The sequence below is a fragment of the Pinus tabuliformis genome, chromosome 9 (genome assembly GCF_031772625.1).
Source record: "Pinus tabuliformis cultivar Carrire ecotype Pingquan chromosome 9, CPIR1, whole genome shotgun sequence".
In the NCBI taxonomy this organism is placed as follows: Eukaryota; Viridiplantae; Streptophyta; class Pinopsida; order Pinales; family Pinaceae; genus Pinus; species Pinus tabuliformis.
This window is the reverse complement of record NC_142307.1, coordinates 1,445,162,432-1,445,184,576: the sequence shown is the minus strand read 5'-3', so window position 1 is coordinate 1,445,184,576 and position 22,145 is coordinate 1,445,162,432. Positions and strand designations below refer to the sequence as shown.

General features: G+C 36.7%; 1 protein-coding gene across 4 annotated transcripts in view; it reads right to left on the bottom strand.

Moving 5' to 3' along the window:
* LOC149154003 (uncharacterized) overlaps nucleotides 1-22,145 on the bottom strand; it is a 289,071-nt gene that overhangs the window by 243,785 nt on the left and 23,141 nt on the right. For 3 of the 4 annotated variants that reach the window (XM_089439454.1, XM_089439456.1, XM_089439457.1), the window contains exon 2: nucleotides 17,034-17,099. The exons of the other annotated variant lie outside the window; for it this stretch is intronic. In XM_089439454.1, the coding sequence (XP_089295580.1) occupies nucleotides 17,034-17,099 (66 nt within the window). The remainder of the gene's footprint in view (nucleotides 1-17,033; nucleotides 17,100-22,145) is intronic. 4 annotated transcript variants of the gene reach the window in all.

Below are 22,145 nucleotides of genomic sequence, written 5' to 3'. Positions count from 1 at the left end.
ATGTCAACTTTCTTCCTCGGTCCCTTCGATCTCTTGAGCATGATCGAGGTTAGCTATGAATGGGACAAGATTGTCTTTTATCCCTTCTACCATCAGAGTCATAGCCACCAATTCTAAATCCCTGAATTTCTCTTTGTCGGCATCACTGGCTTCTTCTGTAGGCTTCTTTACATTTCCTTTTACCAAATCTAGCACCTTGTTCTTCTCAAGGATTAGGTCAATCCTCTTCTTCTAGGATTTGAAGTTAGATGCTCCTTCAAGCTTGTTCTCACCCTTGATAGAGTTAGACATCCTCTTCAAATATAATAGACTCCTTCCCTGAGATAGTGCCTATGAATGGATCTGCCTTTTTCTTCCTTCTTCACCAAAGCTCTGATACCATGTTGGAAAATCAGAAAGGCAGTAAAGATTTTCTCGATCTTGATAATTACTTGTGATGTTTCTTATTATTACAATTCTTTATATCTTCTTTCTTTAATTCATCAAACAATTACCAAAAGCAGTAGCACATAAAACAATGAACACAAGACGTCGGCACATGCCAGGGTAAAACCCCCCTCGAGGGGAAAACCCAGTCAACGTAATTCTTCCTTTCAATTGTATTCTTTGAGACTCTTCACCCTAGCCCTTGACCAAACCTTCCCTCCACACCAAGTCAGCCTCCAAATGATTGACCTCTTCCTAGCAACTTCGACTATGCAGCAACTTGCAGCAGCCAGCAACTTCTAGCGGCAATCCAACTTGGAAGACTTCGTTCTCCCAATCCAAAGCACAAAACAGAGTGAGACCACCACAAAAATTTCAATTTTTCTCTTCTCCTTAGACTTCCCCAAACTCGCATTCACTTCAGCTTCCCGGCAACAGACTTTCCCAGTGATCCACTTCGCACTTCTGCCCAACAACAGGATTTTCGCACTTCTGCCCAGTAGATGAGAAGATGAGAAGTGATGCACCAAATGAATTCGTAGTCCTTCCTTTTATAGGCTTCTTGTGGGGTAGAATGGGTCCTTAGGCCAACTTGATCTTCTCTTAGGTCGACATGGTGTGGAGGTTCCATAATTCATATTTTACTCAATACTAAACCTTTTTACATGATTCAAAAGCCCAAGAAGGGTCTCTTTAAATGTAAAATAATTCTATAGACTCGGAATAAATCCTAGAAGTCCTCAATGGGGAATTTGACCTAAAACATGGTGACCCAAGCATGAAACCCATGCTTTAATAAGTCACAACAATAATAATAAAAATTATTTTCTTTATTCTTTTGACAAGTACATTACATAATGACTCAAGTACATTATTGAAGACCGAACATTGTTACTTTTTCCAACAAGAATGTATCCTTGGTAAACACAAGTAGCGTTTTCATGATTCTACCTCAAGAGCACGTATAAAGATAAAATTAAATCTCTGATTTGTGTGGCACCATGTCTGTCCTATTTACCTTTGGTAATAAATATATCATGACTTTTATTACTGACTAAACTAGGATGTGTTGGGTTTATTTGTTGAAATAGAAATATCAAGCATTTGAAATATTTAGAAATTTTCATCTATGGATGGAAAATGAAGCTCAATCTCATATTGGAACTCTTCATACTAGCAATGGAGGGGAATAAAAGAAAGTGCATCTTCTTGGGGTGCTCAACTTGTAGAGTCTGAAGATTGTCCTACGATGACATCCTTTTTTCCTAAAGATCCTCTCTTTTTCATATATATTTACCACTTCAATAAAGCCATATCTACTAGGTTTTGATGAAGGTATGCATTAGTATGTTTTCTTGTTCATATTCAACTGTATACCCTATTGTTTTAATTAAAGTTACAATTGGCTACCGAATCAGTTTATTTCCGCAGCTAGTCCAAGATTCTGTAGCTGTCTTCATTGTTCGCGAGGTTCTAGAGCTCCAGGTCAGCAGCGAAAGGTGCGAATGGATAGAAGTTGACTCCCTCATGGATACCTTCCTATCCACTCGAAACTGTTTTCCAAAAGAAGCACAGGAGATCGCGGTCAAACTCCAAGTCAACCGCCGGATTAATGCAAAACAGAACCCGAGATCAGCTGAAACCTTATCGTTTTTCTTTCGGAATAGCAAAACGACGGTTTAACAATATAAGTTTAGATAGGATTAAGAGATATTAGGCTTAAAATCTTCATACAGTTATGCCAAGAAACCTGCTATAAACTAATGGCCACACTGTTATTTGGGTGCACGCCGAATGATATGTTTATCAACAGTTTGTGAATTTCGTGTGAATGAAATCGGTTTTTGTGTGCAAGCGTTGTATTGATTTGAAGCTCTGAACTGCTATGTGGAGGGCCCCTACAAACAGTGGCAGGTTTTAATCAAATACAATCTGATTTCCTTTAAATTCTTCAATTGCTCTGTTTTGTGTGATGATGTTGTATAATGATCTCGAATTGTTATCTGCATAAGAACTTTAATTTGCTTTATACATAACTTAGATTGTTATCTAATTTGCTTTATACCTGGTACTGCACAGTTATTTCCTTTGCTTATTATCCAGCATAATTGAAGTGTGTTCAATTCATAGATGTTGCTTGGATTACTTTGTTTGAGCAGAAATTGAACCTGCGAGAAGACCTCTCCTAAAACAATTGAGTTCAACAGTATTCCTTCACAGTTGATAGAATAGGTTTCTTTTTGCACTTAGAGAATTAGGCGCTGCAGCAAAGAGATTTAAGATTAAAATCCCAGCAACCTAACATACGTAAAATCACCCTCACATCATCTACAAACTAATTGGACAGAAATCAATTCCTAGAAAACTTAATCAACATCCCTAAGAATTACAACCCTAATACAGTCGACAAACACCGCCCCCATCTTGAGTTTAGATCCTAACAAATACATAATGACCTAATGAATAGCTTCTAAGCACATATTGTGCACCTGTACTTCATCAGTCTACGCACCCTGGTTGACAATTTACGATTGCCAATTCAAGGACGTTGAATTGACCAAACATTTTGGTGTTGTTGTTGGGTAAGTACAACTAGAAGTAAAAAAAAAAAATCATCATTAATTTAAAACATGATATGCGTAGGGATAGAGACTCTAGGGATAGATTTGTAGGACGAGGAAGAAGTTTAATTCCCACAAATCCACTCACTCCACCATGATTTCGAGATTCCACACCACCTACTCAAACCCGAATTCCATTTAGGGGTCGACAGAGACTTCCTGAAGTCTCAAGATCGGAAATTCAATCCATAACTTCACCTACTTTGCCTACTGAAGTTGTAATTGAAGAAAATCTTACATCCCCAACCACAGGAGCAATCTTTTTGTCCCCCACTGGTGAACATATTGTGGAAGAACTAGAAATTCCTAGTGAAGAGGAGCAATTGGAAACTTATTCTGAACAACCATTGATAGAGGAACCAGAAAAATTAGAAGAACACTATCTTAGCTCTGAATAATCTACCATCGCTGAAGAAGGAGAAGTACACAATGTCCATGGTGAAGAAGATAGGATTGGAGGTAGAGGAAGAGGAAGAGGTAGAGGTAGAGGAGGGGGTAGAGGCAAAGGAAATCAAGATCCTTCGAGATTCCCTATTCTTGATGAAGATACAACCCTCACAATGAAAAATATATCACCCTCGATTCTTCCTAATTTCCATGGTAAAAGAAACGAAGATCCGGAGACATTTCTCTTCGAATTTGAAGTATTATGCAGATCATATAACTATCTGCATGATGCTCAAAAGTTGAAATTGTTCCCCGCCACATTAAAAGACTTAACATTAAAGTGGTTCATGAGTCTAGGAGTGCATTCCATAACAACATGGGCACAGATGAAAGAGGCTTTCTTATGCAATTATAGAGATTATTGTATGCCTAGTAACCTTAAAGATGAAGTCTTCAAAATGACACAAAAAGAAGATGAGAATCTTGAAGACTTGGTAGAAAGGTTTGTTTATAATGTTAAAAGAGCAAAAATGGATAATTTGGATGAAGAAACCTTAAAAGCTCTTTTACTCAGAGTCGTTAAAGATGAGTGGATCAATCTCCTTAACCTAACTAGAAAAGGAGATATTTCCCAACTACCATTTGCAGATATTTGTGATTTATGTGTACATATCTCAAGGGGAAAAGCAAGAGTTGGAAAAAATACCTAGGGACCCTCTCCTATCAAGAATAAACAAGTCTGCAGTTGGGACAGTTAGTAGGGCAGAAATAGGAAATCTACTTGACACCTTTAAAACAGATATTTTAGGGAGCCTAAGTGAACAAATAGACACCCTTAAAATACAAAACAAGCAAAATTTCGAAAATGTTGCATTATCCATCTTCTGTCCCAAATGTCGGAAGAAACATGCTCTGAGAGAGTGTCCCTTAGACTCAAAAGCCATAGAAACCTATGTCATATGTGCAGATAATCATGATACAAAGGAATTTCCATCCTTACTAGGTCTTAAGGCTGTATTCAATGAGGAAGGAATCTCAGAACCAGTAGACCCTCTCTACTTTATAGCCAAAAGACCATGGAAAAACCCCCAACCAAATCAATCACAAGGATTTAGACCACAACAATTTGCCCAGTCTTCACAAAGTAATTGGAATTCAGCCTGGCAGCCTTGGGCTCTGCCACAATCACAACCTTGGAATCAAGGATGGCAAAATCCTTATGGAGCCTATGCTCAATATCAACAATACTCGCCATCCTACCTTCCACCACAATTTTTAACCCCGTCCAATCAAATTCCTCAAGCTAATCAATTGCCACAAGTCCCAGTACAGAATCAAAACCCGCAGCTTTCCCTACCATTTCCACAAAAATCAAATCAATTACCCGCTCAACCACTTCCAAATCCTAATAATAAGATACCACAGTAACTAGTATACAACATGGAGGGTCAGAATCCTCAAACTTATGTGATAACCCCTCTAGACCTAAACAATGTCCAATTAAGGTCTGGAAGAGTATTACCAAAAAACCTCCTGTTGTCATTCAAAAAACAAAATCTGATCTTCAAAAACATAAGAATCAATCAGAAGAAGGGGAGACTTCTCTCCCTCAAAAAGAAACTGAACAAACAGAAGAAATTCCAAGAGATGCTCCTATCATAGAACAACCTTCAATATCAGTCAAACCACCTTTCCCAGAAAGGCTGAAAATCGATGGAGTAGAGAAACAAATTATCTTGCCGGATTACAATATGATGGATGAATTGAGAAATGTTTGTATTAAGATTCCTTTATTGCAAGCCATAAAATAAATACCAATTTTTGCAAAAACAATTAAGGAATTAAGTACACAACGATCAGGGAGAAGAAGAAAAGATATAAAAAGAATTCAGTTAGTCGGAAAAATTGCAGACATTATGATGGGGAAGACAACAATTCAAAAATATTTAGACCCAGGAAGCCCCATTGTAAAAATTCACATCAATGGAACTGAAATACCAAACACACTAATTGACCTAGGAGCAGCCATAAACATAATGAGCAAACAAGTTATGGACACACTTAGGCTTCCTAACCTTCAATACACACCAACCTTGTTGCAATTAGCAGATAGATTTGTTATTAAACCAGATGGTGTGTTAGAAGATGTTTGTGTATCTTTAGATTCTTGGGAATATCCTGTTGATTTCATGGTCTTAACACCCAAGAACAATCTAAGAGGACATCCATTAATTCTAGGAAGGCCTTGGTTGGCTATAGTAGACGCTTTTATCGGCTATAGGCCAGGTGATATGTTTATCTCAGATGGAAATTCTACAAAGAAATTTACATTATACCCCCCTGCAAGAACAACAATAGATACAGAAACTGAAGAATGGATAGAAGATGGAGAAGATATACAACCTATTTTTGTCATTGAACAAGTAAAAGAGGGAGACAAACTTTTGAATTTACTAGAAAATAATGAATCTTCCTCACATTATGAGCGTAGTCGAAATGAATATCTCTCCTCTAAACAAGTATCATTGTTGTCCATGGAAAAATTTGGGAATTCCTCGATAGAAATATTTCCAAGAAAAACCTTAAATGTCAATGAAAATTTGGAAGATATGCAAAAGAAACAATTGATAGAAATTTTACAGAAACATTCTTCTGCTTTTGCATGGGAATACACTGACATGAGAGGGATTGATCCTAAAACTTGCATACATCATATCTACATTGAACAAAATGCAAGACCAGTTAGACAACCTCAGCAAAGAATGAACCCAAATCTAAAAGAAATTGTTAAGAAATAATTGCAGAAATTATTAAATGTAAATTTCGTCTATCCAATATCTGAGAGCCAGTGGGTTTCACTACTAGTAATCATCCCTCAAAAGAATGGAAAATGGAGAGTATGTATCGATTATCGGGAGTTGAATAAAGCAACATTAAAAGACCACTTTCTGTTACCTTTCATAGACCAGGGTTTAGATACTTCAGCAGGGAAAAAATATATCTCCTTCTTGGATGGGTTTATTGGATACAACCAGATTCAGGTGGCCCCTGAAGATCAAGATAAAACCACATTCACTTGTCCATGGGGAACTTATGCTTACCGAGTACTTCCCTTTGGGTTATGTAATGCTCCAGCAACATTCCAAAGGGCAGTCCTTGGCATTTTCTCTGACCTTATCCATGATTGTGTGGAAGTGTATATGGATGATTTCACAGTCTATGGGGATTCTTTCAATGAAGCACTAGAAAACCTAGAGAAAGTCTTAATAAGATGTCAAGAAACAAACCTCTCATTAAGCCATGAAAAATGTTTTATGATGTTTAACGAGGGAATTGTTCTAGGTCACCATATTTCCGAAGATGGAATTAAGGTAGACTCATCTAAGGTGGAAGTCATTTCCAAGTTATCAATGCCAAGTTGTCAAAAGGATGTTAGAAGTTTTCTCGGTTTTACCAGATACTATAGAAGATTTATAGAAAACTTCACAAAAATTGCATCCCCACTCTTTAAATTACTCACCAAAGACTGTGAATTCAATTGGGATTCTGAATGTCAAGTTGCCTTTGAAACATTGAAAAAGAGAATTTCTGAAGCACCCATCTTAAAAGGACCTAACTGGAAGTTGTCTTTCCATATCTCAACAAATGCTTCAGATTCAGCCTTAGGAACTGTTTTAGGACAAAAAGACCTCACTCCTTATGCCATTTATTATACTAGTAAAAATTTAACCCCTGCAAAGTTAAATTATATTGTAACCGAAAAGGAGTTCTTAGCTGTAATTCATGCCATTAATAAATTCAGACATTATATAACTGGCTATGAAACCTTTGTCCACACAGACCATTCTGCCATTAGATACCTAATGAATAAACCAGTCACTAATGGAAGAATAACTAGATGGCTCCTAATTTTACAAGAATTCAACATTACCACTCTAGATAGACCAGGAAAACAAAACACAATTGTCGATTTTCTATCTAGAATACAAAATGAAAACAACGATCAACCTGTAGAAGATAAATTTCCTGATGAATCTCTCTTTGCAGTATCTACTAAATCACCTTGGTATGCAGATATTGCTAACTATTTAGCCACAGGAAAAACGCCATTTCATTTATGTCCTAGAGAGAAAAGAAGAATAGTCCACAATAGCACATCCTACTCATGGATAAATGAGGAATTATATAAGAAAAGACCAGACCTCATCATCAGAAGATGTGTTCGGGAGGACGAAATACTAGAGATACTAAAGGCTTGTCACGATGAGCCATGTGGAGGACATTTTTCTGACAAAAGAACTACTTACAAAAACCTGCGTTTAGGATATTATTGGCCTTCCATTTTCAAAGACACCAAGGAATATGTTAAGAGATGCGACAGTTGTCAGAGAATGGGCAAACCAACTCTTTCAAATGAGATGCCACTACAACCACAGGTACTTATCAAACCATTTGAAAAATGGGCACTGGATTTTGTTGGACCAATCAGCCCACCTTCAAAGCAAAAGAAGTATATTCTGGTATGTACTGATTATGTCACTAAATGGGTAGAAGCTAAAGCACTTCCTTTTGCTACTGAAAATACTGTAGTTTCATTTCTTTTTGAGGATATTTTTACTCGTTTTGGTGTTCCAAGAGAAATTGTAACAGATCAAGGGACACAGTTCACATCCAGACTAGTGCAGAAGCTTGTGGACCAATACAAGATAAAACATCGGAAGTCAACTCCATACCATCCACAAGCCAATGGACAAGTTGAGTCCACAAATAAGGTGATCAAGGCTATCCTTACAAAGACTGTACATCTACACAGGAAAGATTGGGTGGAAAAGCTTCCAGAAGCCTTATGGGCCTATAGGACTACATGGAGGAATACTATAGGACATACTCCCTATGAACTTGTTTATGGGAAGCAAGTCTTACTTCCAATAGAATTCCAGATCCAGACCTATAAGACAGCAGTCCAGTTAGATCTTGACTTGTCAGAAGCCCAGAAGCAAAGGATGACACAATTAAATGAGCTCGATGAAATCAGACAGGAGGCCTTCCAGAGGACCAGCTTAGTGCAACAACAGAGGTCAAGATGGCATGATAAGTACATTAAAGAAAGGAAGTTTCATCCAGGAGATTGGGCATTGCTCTTTGATTCAAAATTCAAAAAAATTCAAGGAAAATTCCAAACCCATTGGCTTGGACCTTATGAGGTTGAAAATGTCTTTGACAATGGTGCAGTTAGAATCAGGACTATTGACGAAGAAAGAACTCCTCTATTAGTAAATGGACATCGACTCAAGCTTTATCAAAAACCATTAACAAGAGAGGAATTTGTTAAAATATTTCAGGATAATTCAAAACTAAAGATGGTCAAGAAGAATTCCTCTTCTTTTCCACCTTAGAAATTTCCATTCAGTTTGTTTTTCAAATAAATAAAAAGATATATATATATATATATATATATATCTATATATATATATATATATATATATAATGAATAAATTATGTGTATATATGCATATATATATATACATATAATAATATGGAAAAAATAATAATAATAAATTTGTATAAACATGAAAACCAACATGTTGTTGGCATGTTTATACAGGAAATTTAAAGTGAAAACCAACTTGTTGGCACTTCAAATTTTCTTTTCAAATGAAAATAAAAATTAAAAATTAAAAAAAAAAGTTTCATCTACTAAAGCTTTCTTTCTCTTAAGCTGCAAAAACAGCAACTTTCCGCAGCTTGGACAAGTTTCTGCAGCTAAACAAATTTCTGTAGCCTAAAAATTTTGAAGTCTACAAGAATACTTGGTGATCTGGATTAAAGGACAGTTGACAACAAGGCACCTTCAAGAGATTAAAGGACAACAAATAAGGTTAGCAACAAAAAATTAAAAGGTATGTGCTACTTTAATTTAACAATAGGGAAGGTTATATAGCATGTATGAATAAGAAAATATAGTACTAAAGTGCAATCATCATAACCTAAGGGTAATGGCCGCCTAACAAAATATCATATGCCACAACTCTAAAAATCATATCACGACCTTGTGCCAAATCTACCAAATTAAATACCAAATCATAAGTTTGAATGCGCCTTACGGTCAAATTCATTTCCATAATCCTTTTGATAATCCATCCATTCTTCCCTATTCTTACACTCCTCTGTTCTTTCACAGTCATTCCATCTTTCTGCCAGCTAGCAAACCCTACCAGTCCCATTTTCCTGTCAAGGTAGCCAATCTTCAAGGCAAAGCATCCTTCGGCATGGGGGTAATTGTTCAAACTGAGCCAGCAGGGAAGCAATTCCTAGAGGGGTACCCACAAATTAGAGAGTCGCTGCAAAGAAGCCAATGGCTGCAGTTCATTGAGAAATTTAACGGCTTCCACAAAGAGGTAACCAAGACATTTGCGCGCTCATTCGATGGAATGGAGGCCGAAATTGGTGACATAAAACTCACAGTAACAGAGTCTATGATCACTGAGGCCACCGAGTTGCCAAGACATGGAGAAAAATGGTTTAAAAACAGAGGGATTGACAGCGAGGATTGGAAGGTTTTCCTCAAGAACCCGAACATGGACACCACGGTCTACAAAAAAGGTATTCCAAGCTCTGCTCTTAAAAACAAATGGAGAAACTTATTACTTGTGCTTTAGAAGTTTATCACTTGTGAGGGTAGGTTCGGGCAGATGTATTTTTATCATGTTAGAATGATGATGCACTTTCTCGAGGATCATCAAATGAACCTCCCCTATTTCCTCTTGAATAGCCTCAAGAAAATGGCTACAAATGTTCAAAAGAAAATTCAATGCATAGAAAACACCATGTATCATCATGGTTTGGTAAAAATATTGGTCGAATTTCATCTCCGAAGCATAGGGGATGACTGGGAGAGTTTCCTAATAAGAAACCATTTTGAGGAAAAATCCCCAGAAAAACCAAGTAGCAGCAAGGCCCTCAGAGGGAGAAAGAGAACCATAGAAATGATAAAGGAACAAGCACCTCAAACTCAGACAGAGGTAACAGAAGAAGAGTTGCCTATAGTAAAAATTTTGCAGAGAATGAAGAGGGGAAACCCTAGAAGAAAGAAAGCTAGCCCAGGTAAAGAAGAATTCTCACAAACTAAAACCTCTCCTCTAGAAGAAAAATCAGAGAATAAGAGGAGGAAAGTGCAGAAAACACAAACCCCAGGGTTGAGAAGGAGCACGAGGTTGAGCATGATTCCACAAACAACCTCAAAGACTACAGACTACATTAACCTTGAGGAAAATGAGCCAAATGGAAAGGAGCCAACTGAGGAAGAGCCAATAGAGAACACTCCAACAGAGATTGAGCCAACAGAGAACACTCCAACAGAGATTGAGCCAATAGAGGATGAGTCAATTGAAAGCCCTGGGAATTCTCCAAAAGGGTCACTAAGATCATCACCACAGCCTTACAGCTCACCTCTAGCTAGCCCGATACATAGTCCAGGAATTGACCCCGCACAACAGGAAATCTATGACTACATAGAGTCACTGGAAAGGAAGGTGACAACAACAAAGGAAACAATACAGAGCCTTGGAGAAGGAAGCAACCAGGTGAATGAACAATAGGCCTCAAACATCTTGAAGCAGGAAATCTTTGAACTTGAAACACTGAATCGGTATCTTAAAAATGAAAATCAAGCCCTGAAGACAGAGAGTGAGATATAGATTGCCAAGAGTGACAATTTGATCCTACATCTAAGCTTCTGGTATAAGAAAAACAAGAAGCTGAAGAAAGAGAACGGAATTATGCAAAGAGAGATAATCAGTTTAAAGTACAAAATTCTAATGAGGAAGCCTAGAATGCCAATTTCTGCCAAAAAAAGAAAGCAATGAAGCAGGGAGATGACAAATAAGAGGTGCAAGCAAAAGAAAAGGAATAAACGTATGAGGACATACAACGTCTCCAATCCGGGGGAATGTAGAGTCTGAAGATTGTCCTACCATGACATCCTTTTTGCCTAAAGATCCTCTCTTTTTCATATATATTTACCACTTAAATAAAGCCATATCTACCAATTTCTAATGAAGGTATGCATTAGTCTGTTTTCTTGTTCATATTCCACTGTATACCCTATTGTTTTAATTAAAGTTACAATTGGCTACCAAATTAGTGTGTTTCTGCAGCTAGTCCAGGATTCCGTAGCTATCTTCATTGTTTGCAAGGTTCCAGAGCTCCAGGTCAACAGCGAAAGGTGCGAATGGATAGAAGTTGACTCCCTCATGGATACCTTCCTATCCACTCGAAACTGTTTTCCAAAAGAAGCACAGGAGATCGCGGTCAAACTCCAAGTCAACCACCGGATTAACGCAGAACAGAACCCGAGATCAGCTGAAACCTTATCATTTTGCTTTCGGAATAGAAAAATGACGATTTAACGATATAAGTTTAGATAGGATTAAGAGATATTAGGCTTAAAATATTCATACAGTTATGCCAAGAAACCTGCTATAAAACTAATGGCCGCACTGTTATTTGGGTGCGCGTCGAATGATATGTTTATCAACAGTTTGTGAATTCCGTGTGAATGAAATCGGTTTTTGTGTGGAAGTGTTGTATTGATTTGAAGCTCTGAACTGCTATGTGGAGGGCCCCTACAAACAGTGGCAGGTTTTAATCAAATACAATCTGATTTCCTTTAAATTCTTCAATTGCTCTGTTTTGTGTGATAATGTTGTATAATGATTTCGAATTGTTATCTGCATAAGAAATTTAATTTGCTTTATACCTAGCTTAGACTGTTATCTAATTTTGTTTATACCTGGTACTGCACAGTTATTTCCTTTGCTTATTATCCAGCATAATTGAAGTGTGTTCAATTCATAGATGTTGCTTGGATTACTTTGTTTGAGCAGAAATTGAACCAACGAGAAGACCTCTCCTAAAACAATTGAGTTCAGCAGTATTCCTTCATAGCTGATAGAATAGGTTTCTTTTTGCACTTAGAGAATTAGGAGTTGCAGCAAAGAGATTTAAGATCAAAAATCCCAACAATCTAACATAAGTAAAATCACCCTCACATCATCTACAAACTAATTGGATAGAGATCAATTCCTAGGAAACTTAATCAACATCCCTAAGAATTACAACACTAATACAGTTGACAAACACCGCCCCCATCTTGAGTTTAGATCCTAACAAATACATAACGACCTAATGAATAACTTCTAAGCACATATTGTGCACCTGTACTTCATCAGTCTACGCACCCTGGTTGACAATTTATGATTGCCAATTCAAGGACATTGAATTGACCAAACACAACTACCACCAAGGCATATGATCTTTATCAGGAGATAAACAAGAAGTTTATTCTTTCCAAAGGTGATATTTATTGAATCCACCAAGAATGACAAAACTATTGAGTGGTAGCTTAATCATCTAGATAGATTCACCCATACAAGACATATCATGGGTTTGATGATGATATTGCACATCTTGAAAGGGGGATCCCTATCTTGGATCAATATTCGGAATCTCCTTTTGAAGTGCCATCTCCCCCTTACAAAGAATATCCAGCCACTTCATCAAAGCACGAAGTTCAATTGGACGATGTGATTGAGATGATTGAAATACTAAACCTTCATGGGAATGCAACACCATCTCAATCAGTGCAGCAACCTAGACCATCATAAGAAGATCCAAAGTGAGTCATAAAGACACTTGAAAGTCGTCATCCTGATGAAGTTGGAAAGACAGGAACCATAAATTCTACAAGACAAGATGGAATTGATGTAGATAATTTAGATTCAGGTGATGTAAATGATATGGACGTTTTATTTGATTGAGAATTGTTTATCTACGAACACTGAACCAACTTTCTTTGAAGGAGTTGCTTATCATCATGAGTGGAAAGAAGTTATGCAGAAGAAGTATGTTGCTCTCATCAAGAATGGAACATGGAAGCTAGTGGATCCTCCATTTGGAACCCAACTAGTTGGTTGCAGGTGGTTCTACAACAACAAGCACAAATTAGATGGCTCACCTGACAAGCATAAAGCAAGGCTTTGACAAAAGGATTTGCACAAAAAAAAAGGCATGGACCATGAAAAGAACTTTGCCTCGACAACAAAATGGGCTACCATTTATGCATTGTTGGCTTTAGCGGCACAGAATAAAGTGGAAAATTCATCACATAGATGTGAATAGATCCATTAGAGAAATTTTGAGGTCTAAAATGGGCCTCCAAAGGAATAATAAAATAAGATTAGATTACTCATCAAGTTTTGAAGGGAAAAAAGAAAAAACTACTTTTTCAATTCGTATTTTCAACTTATCTCCCTATGATTTTGCTCAAATTTCGAGCGGGAGCACTCACTGGATGTGGAATTTAATTTTGAATCCAAGGAGTACCCATGTTGCATACTTTCGATGGACCCTACTACACAAAAAATGTGAAATACATGAAAAATCATGATTGCAATCACATTTTTTCATGTATTTCACATTTTTCGTGTAGTAGGGTCCATTGAAAGTATGCAACATGGGTACTCCTTGGATGCAAAATTAAATTCCGCATTCAATGGGTGCTCCGACTCGAAATTTGAGCAAAACCATAGGGAGATAAGTTGAAAATATGATTTGAAAAAGTAATTTTTTTTAAATCATTTTATCTTTTTACTCCAAAAATGGCGAATCAACCCCCATAGTTGACATCATCATATTGAATCCTATTGGTTCTTATAAAGTTGATTTTTGTTGTACAATTTTGTTTTGAGGACCATTTTTTACCTCAAAATTTCTCTAATGCTTATTAAATGTAGACTCGAAAGAGAATGTCTACATGTCTCAACAAAAGAACATGTTGTGCAAGGTCAAGAACACAAGGTATGCAAGCTCATCAACTCTTTTTATGGCCTAAAGCAATCACCTCATGCATGATATGAAAAACTATGTTTTGAAAATCAATTTATAGCATTTTAACCTTGATGATGCAACTTTGTTTGTCAAGAAAGATGGCAAAATTGTTGTCTGTCTCGTGATGTACGTGAATGATCTTTTGATGACAGAGAGTAATGAAGCATATATTGAATCCATAAAGAAAGAATTGAAGAAGGGTTTTTCCATGACAACCATGGGACATCTTTACTACCATTTGGATACTAAAGATACTTAGAATCCAAAGCATGTGTTCATCTCCCAAAGAGAATTACATTGGAGAGGTGTTTCACAAATTTGGCATGGTTGATTGTAATCCACTCTCTACTCCAATGGAGCAAAATCTAAATCTTATATCAAAGGAAGTGAATGAATTTGAGGATGCAACTAAATATAGAAAATTTGTGGAGAGCCTTATCTACCTTACTACTACCAAACTAAATATTTCATTTGTAATTTGGATTCTTTCCAAGTTTGTGCAAAAACCTTGTGAAGAACAATGTGCGCCACAAAGAGAGCTCTAAGTTACTTGGAACTCAAGACTTTAGACTCAAATACTCTAAGGTGGATGACTTAAAACAAGTTAGACATTCAGATTCAAACTCTGATGAGGATAAGGAGAATGGAATGTCTACTTCGAGATACCTCATGAGTCTTGCATTAGCAGCTATCTCTCAGAGATCACGCAAGCATACCATTCCAACATATTTTAATACAAAGGTGGAATATGTGGCTGCTGCAAAGGCGACAAAGAAGATTGTGTGGCTCCATAAGATACTAGCAAATATGCAAGAGAAACTAGTGAATGATGTTCCACTTCTGGTTGATAACACTTTTGCAATCAAGTTGGCCAAGATTCCTAGATTTTGTGATTGAACCAAGCATATCAACATGAAGTAGCATTCTATCGACATGAGGTAGAGGCCAAAAACATTCAACTAATACATTGTTTCACAAATTAGCAAATTGCAAACATCTTCACCAAAGGGCGTCACAGAGAGAAGGTTGAAAAATTTAGAAAGATGCTTGGATTTACAAACACCCTTTCAAATCAAGGGGGGGAATGTTAGATACCTAATCCTTGGAATCATGGTACATTGTAAATATTAATTTAAGAAGAATATGAAGAGTCATAGGTGAATAGGAAGAGTCATCAAACCTCTTGGAAGATGAAACCAAGAGTCATCCGTCAATGTATTTATGTATGGCTCATATCAATAAAGTTTTTAATGCAGAATTTATTCATCCTTAGCCTGATAGCTACTACATCTATTTGTCTTTTTCCTATTTAGTAGTATAGAGAACTTAGTACTTTGTCTTTATTATGGCCTATTTTGTAAACATTATTTGCAAGTTTAAGTTTGAACTTTAAAGTTTTAAACATTGAACCTACCTTTGAAGTTTGCATTATTAATTAATATGATGCTCTATTTCATTTCGTGGTAGATGGTATTTGTTACAGTTTGTTAATGACGAATGTTATATGATGAAACTTGAAGGTTGATGTCACATTTAATAACTGATCATTTGATGACAATGTTATAACTGCTAGATGGTTGATGTCATATGTAATGGTTGATGCTTTAATGATCGTTAATCCAGTAGTTAAATCTACGTTTTCATGTTTTCTGCTGCTAATTCAGCGTTCTGCATGTTTTTTTAATAGATATGCATCAAAATATATTAAAATATGTACTATATAAAAAACACTTCTGGAATGCTCCACTTGAAATTTTTTGAAATTGTGCTTCCCATTCCTGCTACCTCTCCCTACCCCAATAGCCTTGGCCCAAAGATCCATGCTTATCACTATTTATTTCTGTATTACATCAAAACAATTCTCACCACTCCCAATTAGCATCTTCATGATTTGATTAGAGATAAGATAATGCTACTAATGTTCAACAAATAACCAGAAAAGTAATTCAATTTGACTAGAAGGTACACATATCAATACCAAAAGCAACAGAACGTGAAAGAGAAAGAAGCATAATCAAGTGTGTAGGTAAGTTATACCCTAGCAGTCTATACAAAAGATACAAAAGTATAAATGCAGTAACACAATAGGAGCACAGACACTGGCGATCCCAAGGATAATCAAGAAAGAGAAAGAGAAGATGTCATAGCCTTCTAGTCCTGAAGGCTGAAGGCAATGACAAAGGTATAGGCTCACTTTGGGAGTCATTGATCACTGTCAAAGAGCAAATGCAATGGAAAATGATGTCCTCTAGAGCCTGACCAGGGCTGAGGGGCGCCTGGCTGTATGACCCTTGGGGAGAATAGGACCAAGGAAGCCCCACTCTTATACCATCCAAGGTTGAAGGAAATAAATTCCAGATAGACCCCTGCCTGTTCAGCTGAATCTGGGAGTTGTCTTGTTATTTATACATTAATAGTTCTATGCATGGAAGTCATAAGCAATAGAATTCATAATTTGATGGAGTTCTATGCATGGAAGTCATAAGCAATAGAATTCATAATTTGATGGAACACTACATGCCTTTCATGATAAAAAGTTCTTGTCACCACATTTTGTTCAGTAAAAGATAATATGTTACTTTGAAATGTTTGACTGAACTATTCATTTTCAGCAGAAAAAATCCTCCCACTTTGCCAATTATCACCCTTTCACCTGCTACTAAATGACACAATGAACAGTGACAATCAAGAAGGCTAACAGAAGGAACTTACATCAAAAGAGCCTTCAATAATGTGTTGGATTATGTATGAAGTTAACTGTTTTATTTGTACGGCTGACTGCAAAATGCATACACACAACTATCTGAGAAGATTTAGAAGTATTGAAAGTCCAAATCAAGAATGCTGAAAATAAAGCTATAGCCTATACATAGATCTATCTATATTGATATTCATAATTTCATATTCATATTTATATTGATATTCATATTCATATTTATATATTCATATATATATATATAAAGATTAATTTTATATATATATATATATGAATATAAACATATATATATGTGTGTTTATGTTTATGTTTATATTTATATTCATATTCATATTCATGTTTATATTTGTATTTATATTTATGTTCATGTTTATATTCATGTTTATATTTATATTTATGTTCATGTTTATATTCATGTTTATGTTCATATTGATACTCATGTTTATATTTAATCATATTTATTTTCATGTTTATATTTATATTTATAGTCGCGTGAGTGTGAGCGTGAGCGTTCTATCTATATTGATATTCATATTCATATTCTTATATATATATATATATATATATTCACATTCACACACACACATATATATATATAATTAATCTTTATATATATATATATATATATATATATATATATATATATATATATATATATATATATATATATATATGTATGTTGATGTTTATGTTCATGTTCATGTTAACACTGTAAGATTCAAAAAAGGGGGCATCCAAATCAGTAAGGCTGAAAATAAAGCTATAGCCTAAACATAAATCTATCTATACCTATTTTTATATTTATATTAACACTATAAGATTCAAAAAAAGGCATCTAGTGATCCACACACAATGCATAAAAACAAATAAACTAAAATATTTCGATATAGAGTATGGCATCAATATGAGAATCAGCCTATGTGATTAAGCAATCACATATAAGAGAACCTAAGATAATTTCATTAATGTACAATGAAAAACCACAGGGATAATTTCATTAATGTACAATGAAAAACCACGGGGAAACATCCGGGTTTCAGAATGGTATGAGTTTCAGAAAATGCCACTTTCAACATTTCAAAAAACAAGAAACACACACACATAAATTTCAAATATCCACAAAATAGCTTTCTAAGAAGGTACAAAACAAGCCCCAAGGATTAGCTCAGTTGGTCAAAATCAGTGCCTCACCATCGGGAGGTCATAGGGTCCATTCTCCCCGAAGCCCTTGGGGTCAGGCCTTGCTAGTGGGCCGCGGGGCTAGATTCCCTTCGGGGTCGATCAGCGCAAATTTTTCCGTGGACATAGCGCCACCCATTGACCAGGGTGTTCATGAACCACAGCATAATAATAAAATAAAATAAAATAAAGTACAGAACTTGAGATCTGAAAGGGTAACGTTTTATATTTTGACTGTTTGTTAGTGTTTTTTTAACTGGTGAACTTCGGCACATGAGTATGACCTGCTCTCTACAGATCAGCCCACAATTTTGGAGATTGTCGGCCTCATCCCACCCTATATGGCATGATTGGGAGTGGAGTTTTGGGGGCACACTGTTAAGTATGACTTGCATAAGTTGTACTCCATCTTGCAGCAGTGCCATGAGCTGGTCCCTGTACTTAATTAATGGTGGTTATCCTTTGATGCTGAAGCCAGTGGATTCAGAAATTGTAGTATCTGGTCCATGCAAATGTCTTCTAAGCTCTGTGTGTTTGCATGGCTGGTTATTTATCACAGCCTTCCTTCTAAGGTTTGGCGGTTGAAAAGCAGTCTCTCTGATGGTCTTTGCCTTACCTGCCACCAATCTGAAACAATGAACCATATGATCTGCCAGTTTGCCAGGATCTGTTGGGATCATGGTTAGGCACAACACTTGGCTACTCTTCCAGGGAGAGTACGTTAGCATGCAACCATGTTTGGGGACTCCCTATCTCTAGTTCACTCTTCTGTAATTGGCATTTGATAGTGTCTGAGGATCTTTGCTTTGTTGGTCCTCTGGAAACTTCGGTGTAAATGTGTTTTTGAGAGTGAGATCAATTCTTTGTACACCTTTTGTCATATGTGGAGAGATGAGGTACACATGCACCTTTTGGCGAAAGGTATTTTACTTATCAAAGAAGAAATGTTGTTAAAACTTGCTGCCTATTCAGATTTTATTTCTGTTTTGGTAATGTTGGGGAAGAGGATTTAAGTGCCACTGCAAATACCCTTCCACCTTTGTCTTTTCTTGATGATGTAAATATATTTATGTGAAAATTGGAAGTATTATTTCAAAAAAAATCTCTATTGTGTCTTTTTCAACTCCCAAGCCATGCACCTCCCCCGTGCCACATCATAAATAAAAATTAAAAAGAAATCATTTTCTAGTATGGACACATAGTTTTTGTTCTGTCTTCTGTCAAGAAACATTTGGGGATGTTCCTTAGGTTTTCTGTACAGAAATCTTTTGGGAACTGTTGCCACACAATATAGCAAGTGTCCTAGGAGGCGTACCTAAGGGAAAACTACTAGACCAAATAACAACAATGGAACAAGACCCATTGTCACTTCAATCAGTGTCCCCTGCTCTTTACGGACTTTCACCAATGGGAGGAGTCCTAGTATAAAGGAAATTGTTGATTTTTGGGTAGCATCGGATGTGCTCTAGCTCCAAAATTTTGCGGAGGGGCTAAAACACATGAGATCTCCAAGACCCAGAAACCGTTTGGAGAAATTCCACCCAGATTATATTTATTAAAATAATTAATATTTTTAATGGGGTTCCTAAGTCTAAACTTAGGAAAATAAAAATATTAATGGGTATTAATGAAAATATGGGTGAGAAGCTTCTAGGAGACGAGGATCAAGTCTAATTTAAGTTTAGCCTTTGATTAGAGACTTAATCTCTGTTGTTGATTCATCAACAGGAAAAGTATAAGAGGGGGCTTGAGGGTCAGTTGGAGATACACCGAGGGGGCATATTGATCAGTCAGTTCAATTTTATGGGGCACGGTTTGTTGAAAGAATCGAACCAGTAATCTATTGTAGAGAGAGCGGCAGAAGCAAAGATTTGGATCAGAAAGTAAGTTCCGAGCCAAAGAGTACATGGCAGAGAGGCAGCTTGAGCGACAAGAAGACAGTGCAGAGGCCTATGCATCCCAGGCGGGGCTCACGCAGAGCCTACGTAGTCCAGGAGGGGCTCACGTAGTGACAGTGTAGAATGTCGTCTATAGTCCGATATTTTGCTGGGAAAGCGAAGTTCTGAGCCGGGAGGGCTGAACGTCAGTGTTCATCCCGCAGATCGATCCAACAATTGGGGTGACACAGTGCTCTAGAGGCAGGACGCAGGCCCACGCAGTGATTGCGTAGGGACTACGCAGTATTTGCTAGGAGGGTGCTAGATCGCTCATCGAATTAGTCGGGGCTTGGGGACAAGGTAAACCCTCATATGTATTTCTTGTTGTCGTGATTTCTCTGTAAGGTTTGCCAGTGTGAGAGGCAACCTGTTGTACTCAAATTCTGCTTGCTTAATAATATAAAACCCTCTATTTGCTGCACCGGTTTTCCCAAGTTGGGTTTTTCCGAGGACGTGTTGTCCAAAAATAACGGTGTCCCTTGTGTGTCTCAATTATTGCTTCAGTTTATGATTTGTATATCAGTGTAGATTGCAGTAGTGTTTACATCAATGTTTATGTAATTAAATAACTTGTTGAATGAAATAACAAGTAGGAGATGTTAAACTAGTCACTGCAATAGGATTTATGTTTCTAGATTCAGAAATTTTCATAGAAATCATTAGGATGATGGGATCAATGGCTAGGAATAGCGTGATTTCCAAGGCCCATTCAAAGGAGAGGCTCAATATGAGGCTCACTTGCTTCAATGAAGCTTAATGGCTCTCCAAGAAAGACCTAATGTTGGAGATGAGAATCTAGGCTTTAGAGATGATACAATGAGGATAGGTATCCTAGAATCAAGATTTCCAAAATGATACAAGACCACTCAACCAGCTCTTTGAAAGACGTAATTAGTTTCAAGGTAGATGATGCTAAAGTTGAGAGGACTAGGTTGGGTCCACACAAGACCTAGGGCTTAGTATTTATCATGAAAGGGAAAACCTCCAAAGAGAACCCTAAGTCAAGTTAGGACAAAGAAAGGATTGGAAATGATCAATCATTAATAGGAGACAACCCTCAAGAAAACCACTTACTATGACGTCCAAGATGGGCTTCCAATATTTGAGCTAGGGCTTGTTTTTTCTCACAAATGAATCGTTGAAATTACGTGAAATTTTGAGGATCCCTAGGAGAGACAACAGTGCAGAAGTTGAACCAAACGGATTTGTAAAATCAGCTCTCTAAGGGATTTCACATGATGTGCTTGCAAGGTTGTCCAAGTAAGAGGCCAAAAATATTTTGGGGGGAATGAAAAATGATGAGAGGAAGGGTGACCACCACGAAACTTGACTAATGCCTAGACCATTGGGAGTATGGAGTCATGGGTGCTTATAGTAGGCTAAATTGACCTTCAAGGAGGCTAAAAGAGGAAGCCTAACTACCCCTTTCAACAATTACCTTCGTTATCATTAATTAATGGAGTTTCATGGATAAATTACAACAATTTTTCCACTAGGAACATTCATTTCATACCATCAATGAGTAACACATGCAAAACTTCCCAAGATCACAATTTCGCACCATATCAAGTAAATTAGGGCATAAATCTTCACTATGAGAAAGCATTCCATGCATTAGACATTTACATAAAGATATTCAACAAAAAGAGGCACTTACTAGACAATATGAAGTATATCCATCCATCAATAATGCATTTAGAAGCTCCAAAAAGATAGCAATATATCCATACATCAAAGTGCATCCCAAAAACATCCAAGTTCTCTCCAAAAATTACAAGCCAAAATCCTCTAAAGAGGCTAGCAAAAATCCCAAGTGTGATGATCTACAAAATGAGGCTCTCCTTGTATTTATATGAGCCTTTAGGAGTTCGATTTAGTCTAATTAACCTATCTAAGCCCCTAAAACATATTTTAATGTGCAAATAACATTAAATCTGGTGACAAGCCAACCAAATAGCTCAAAATTATAAAATAAGCCTTCCTAATGAGGCC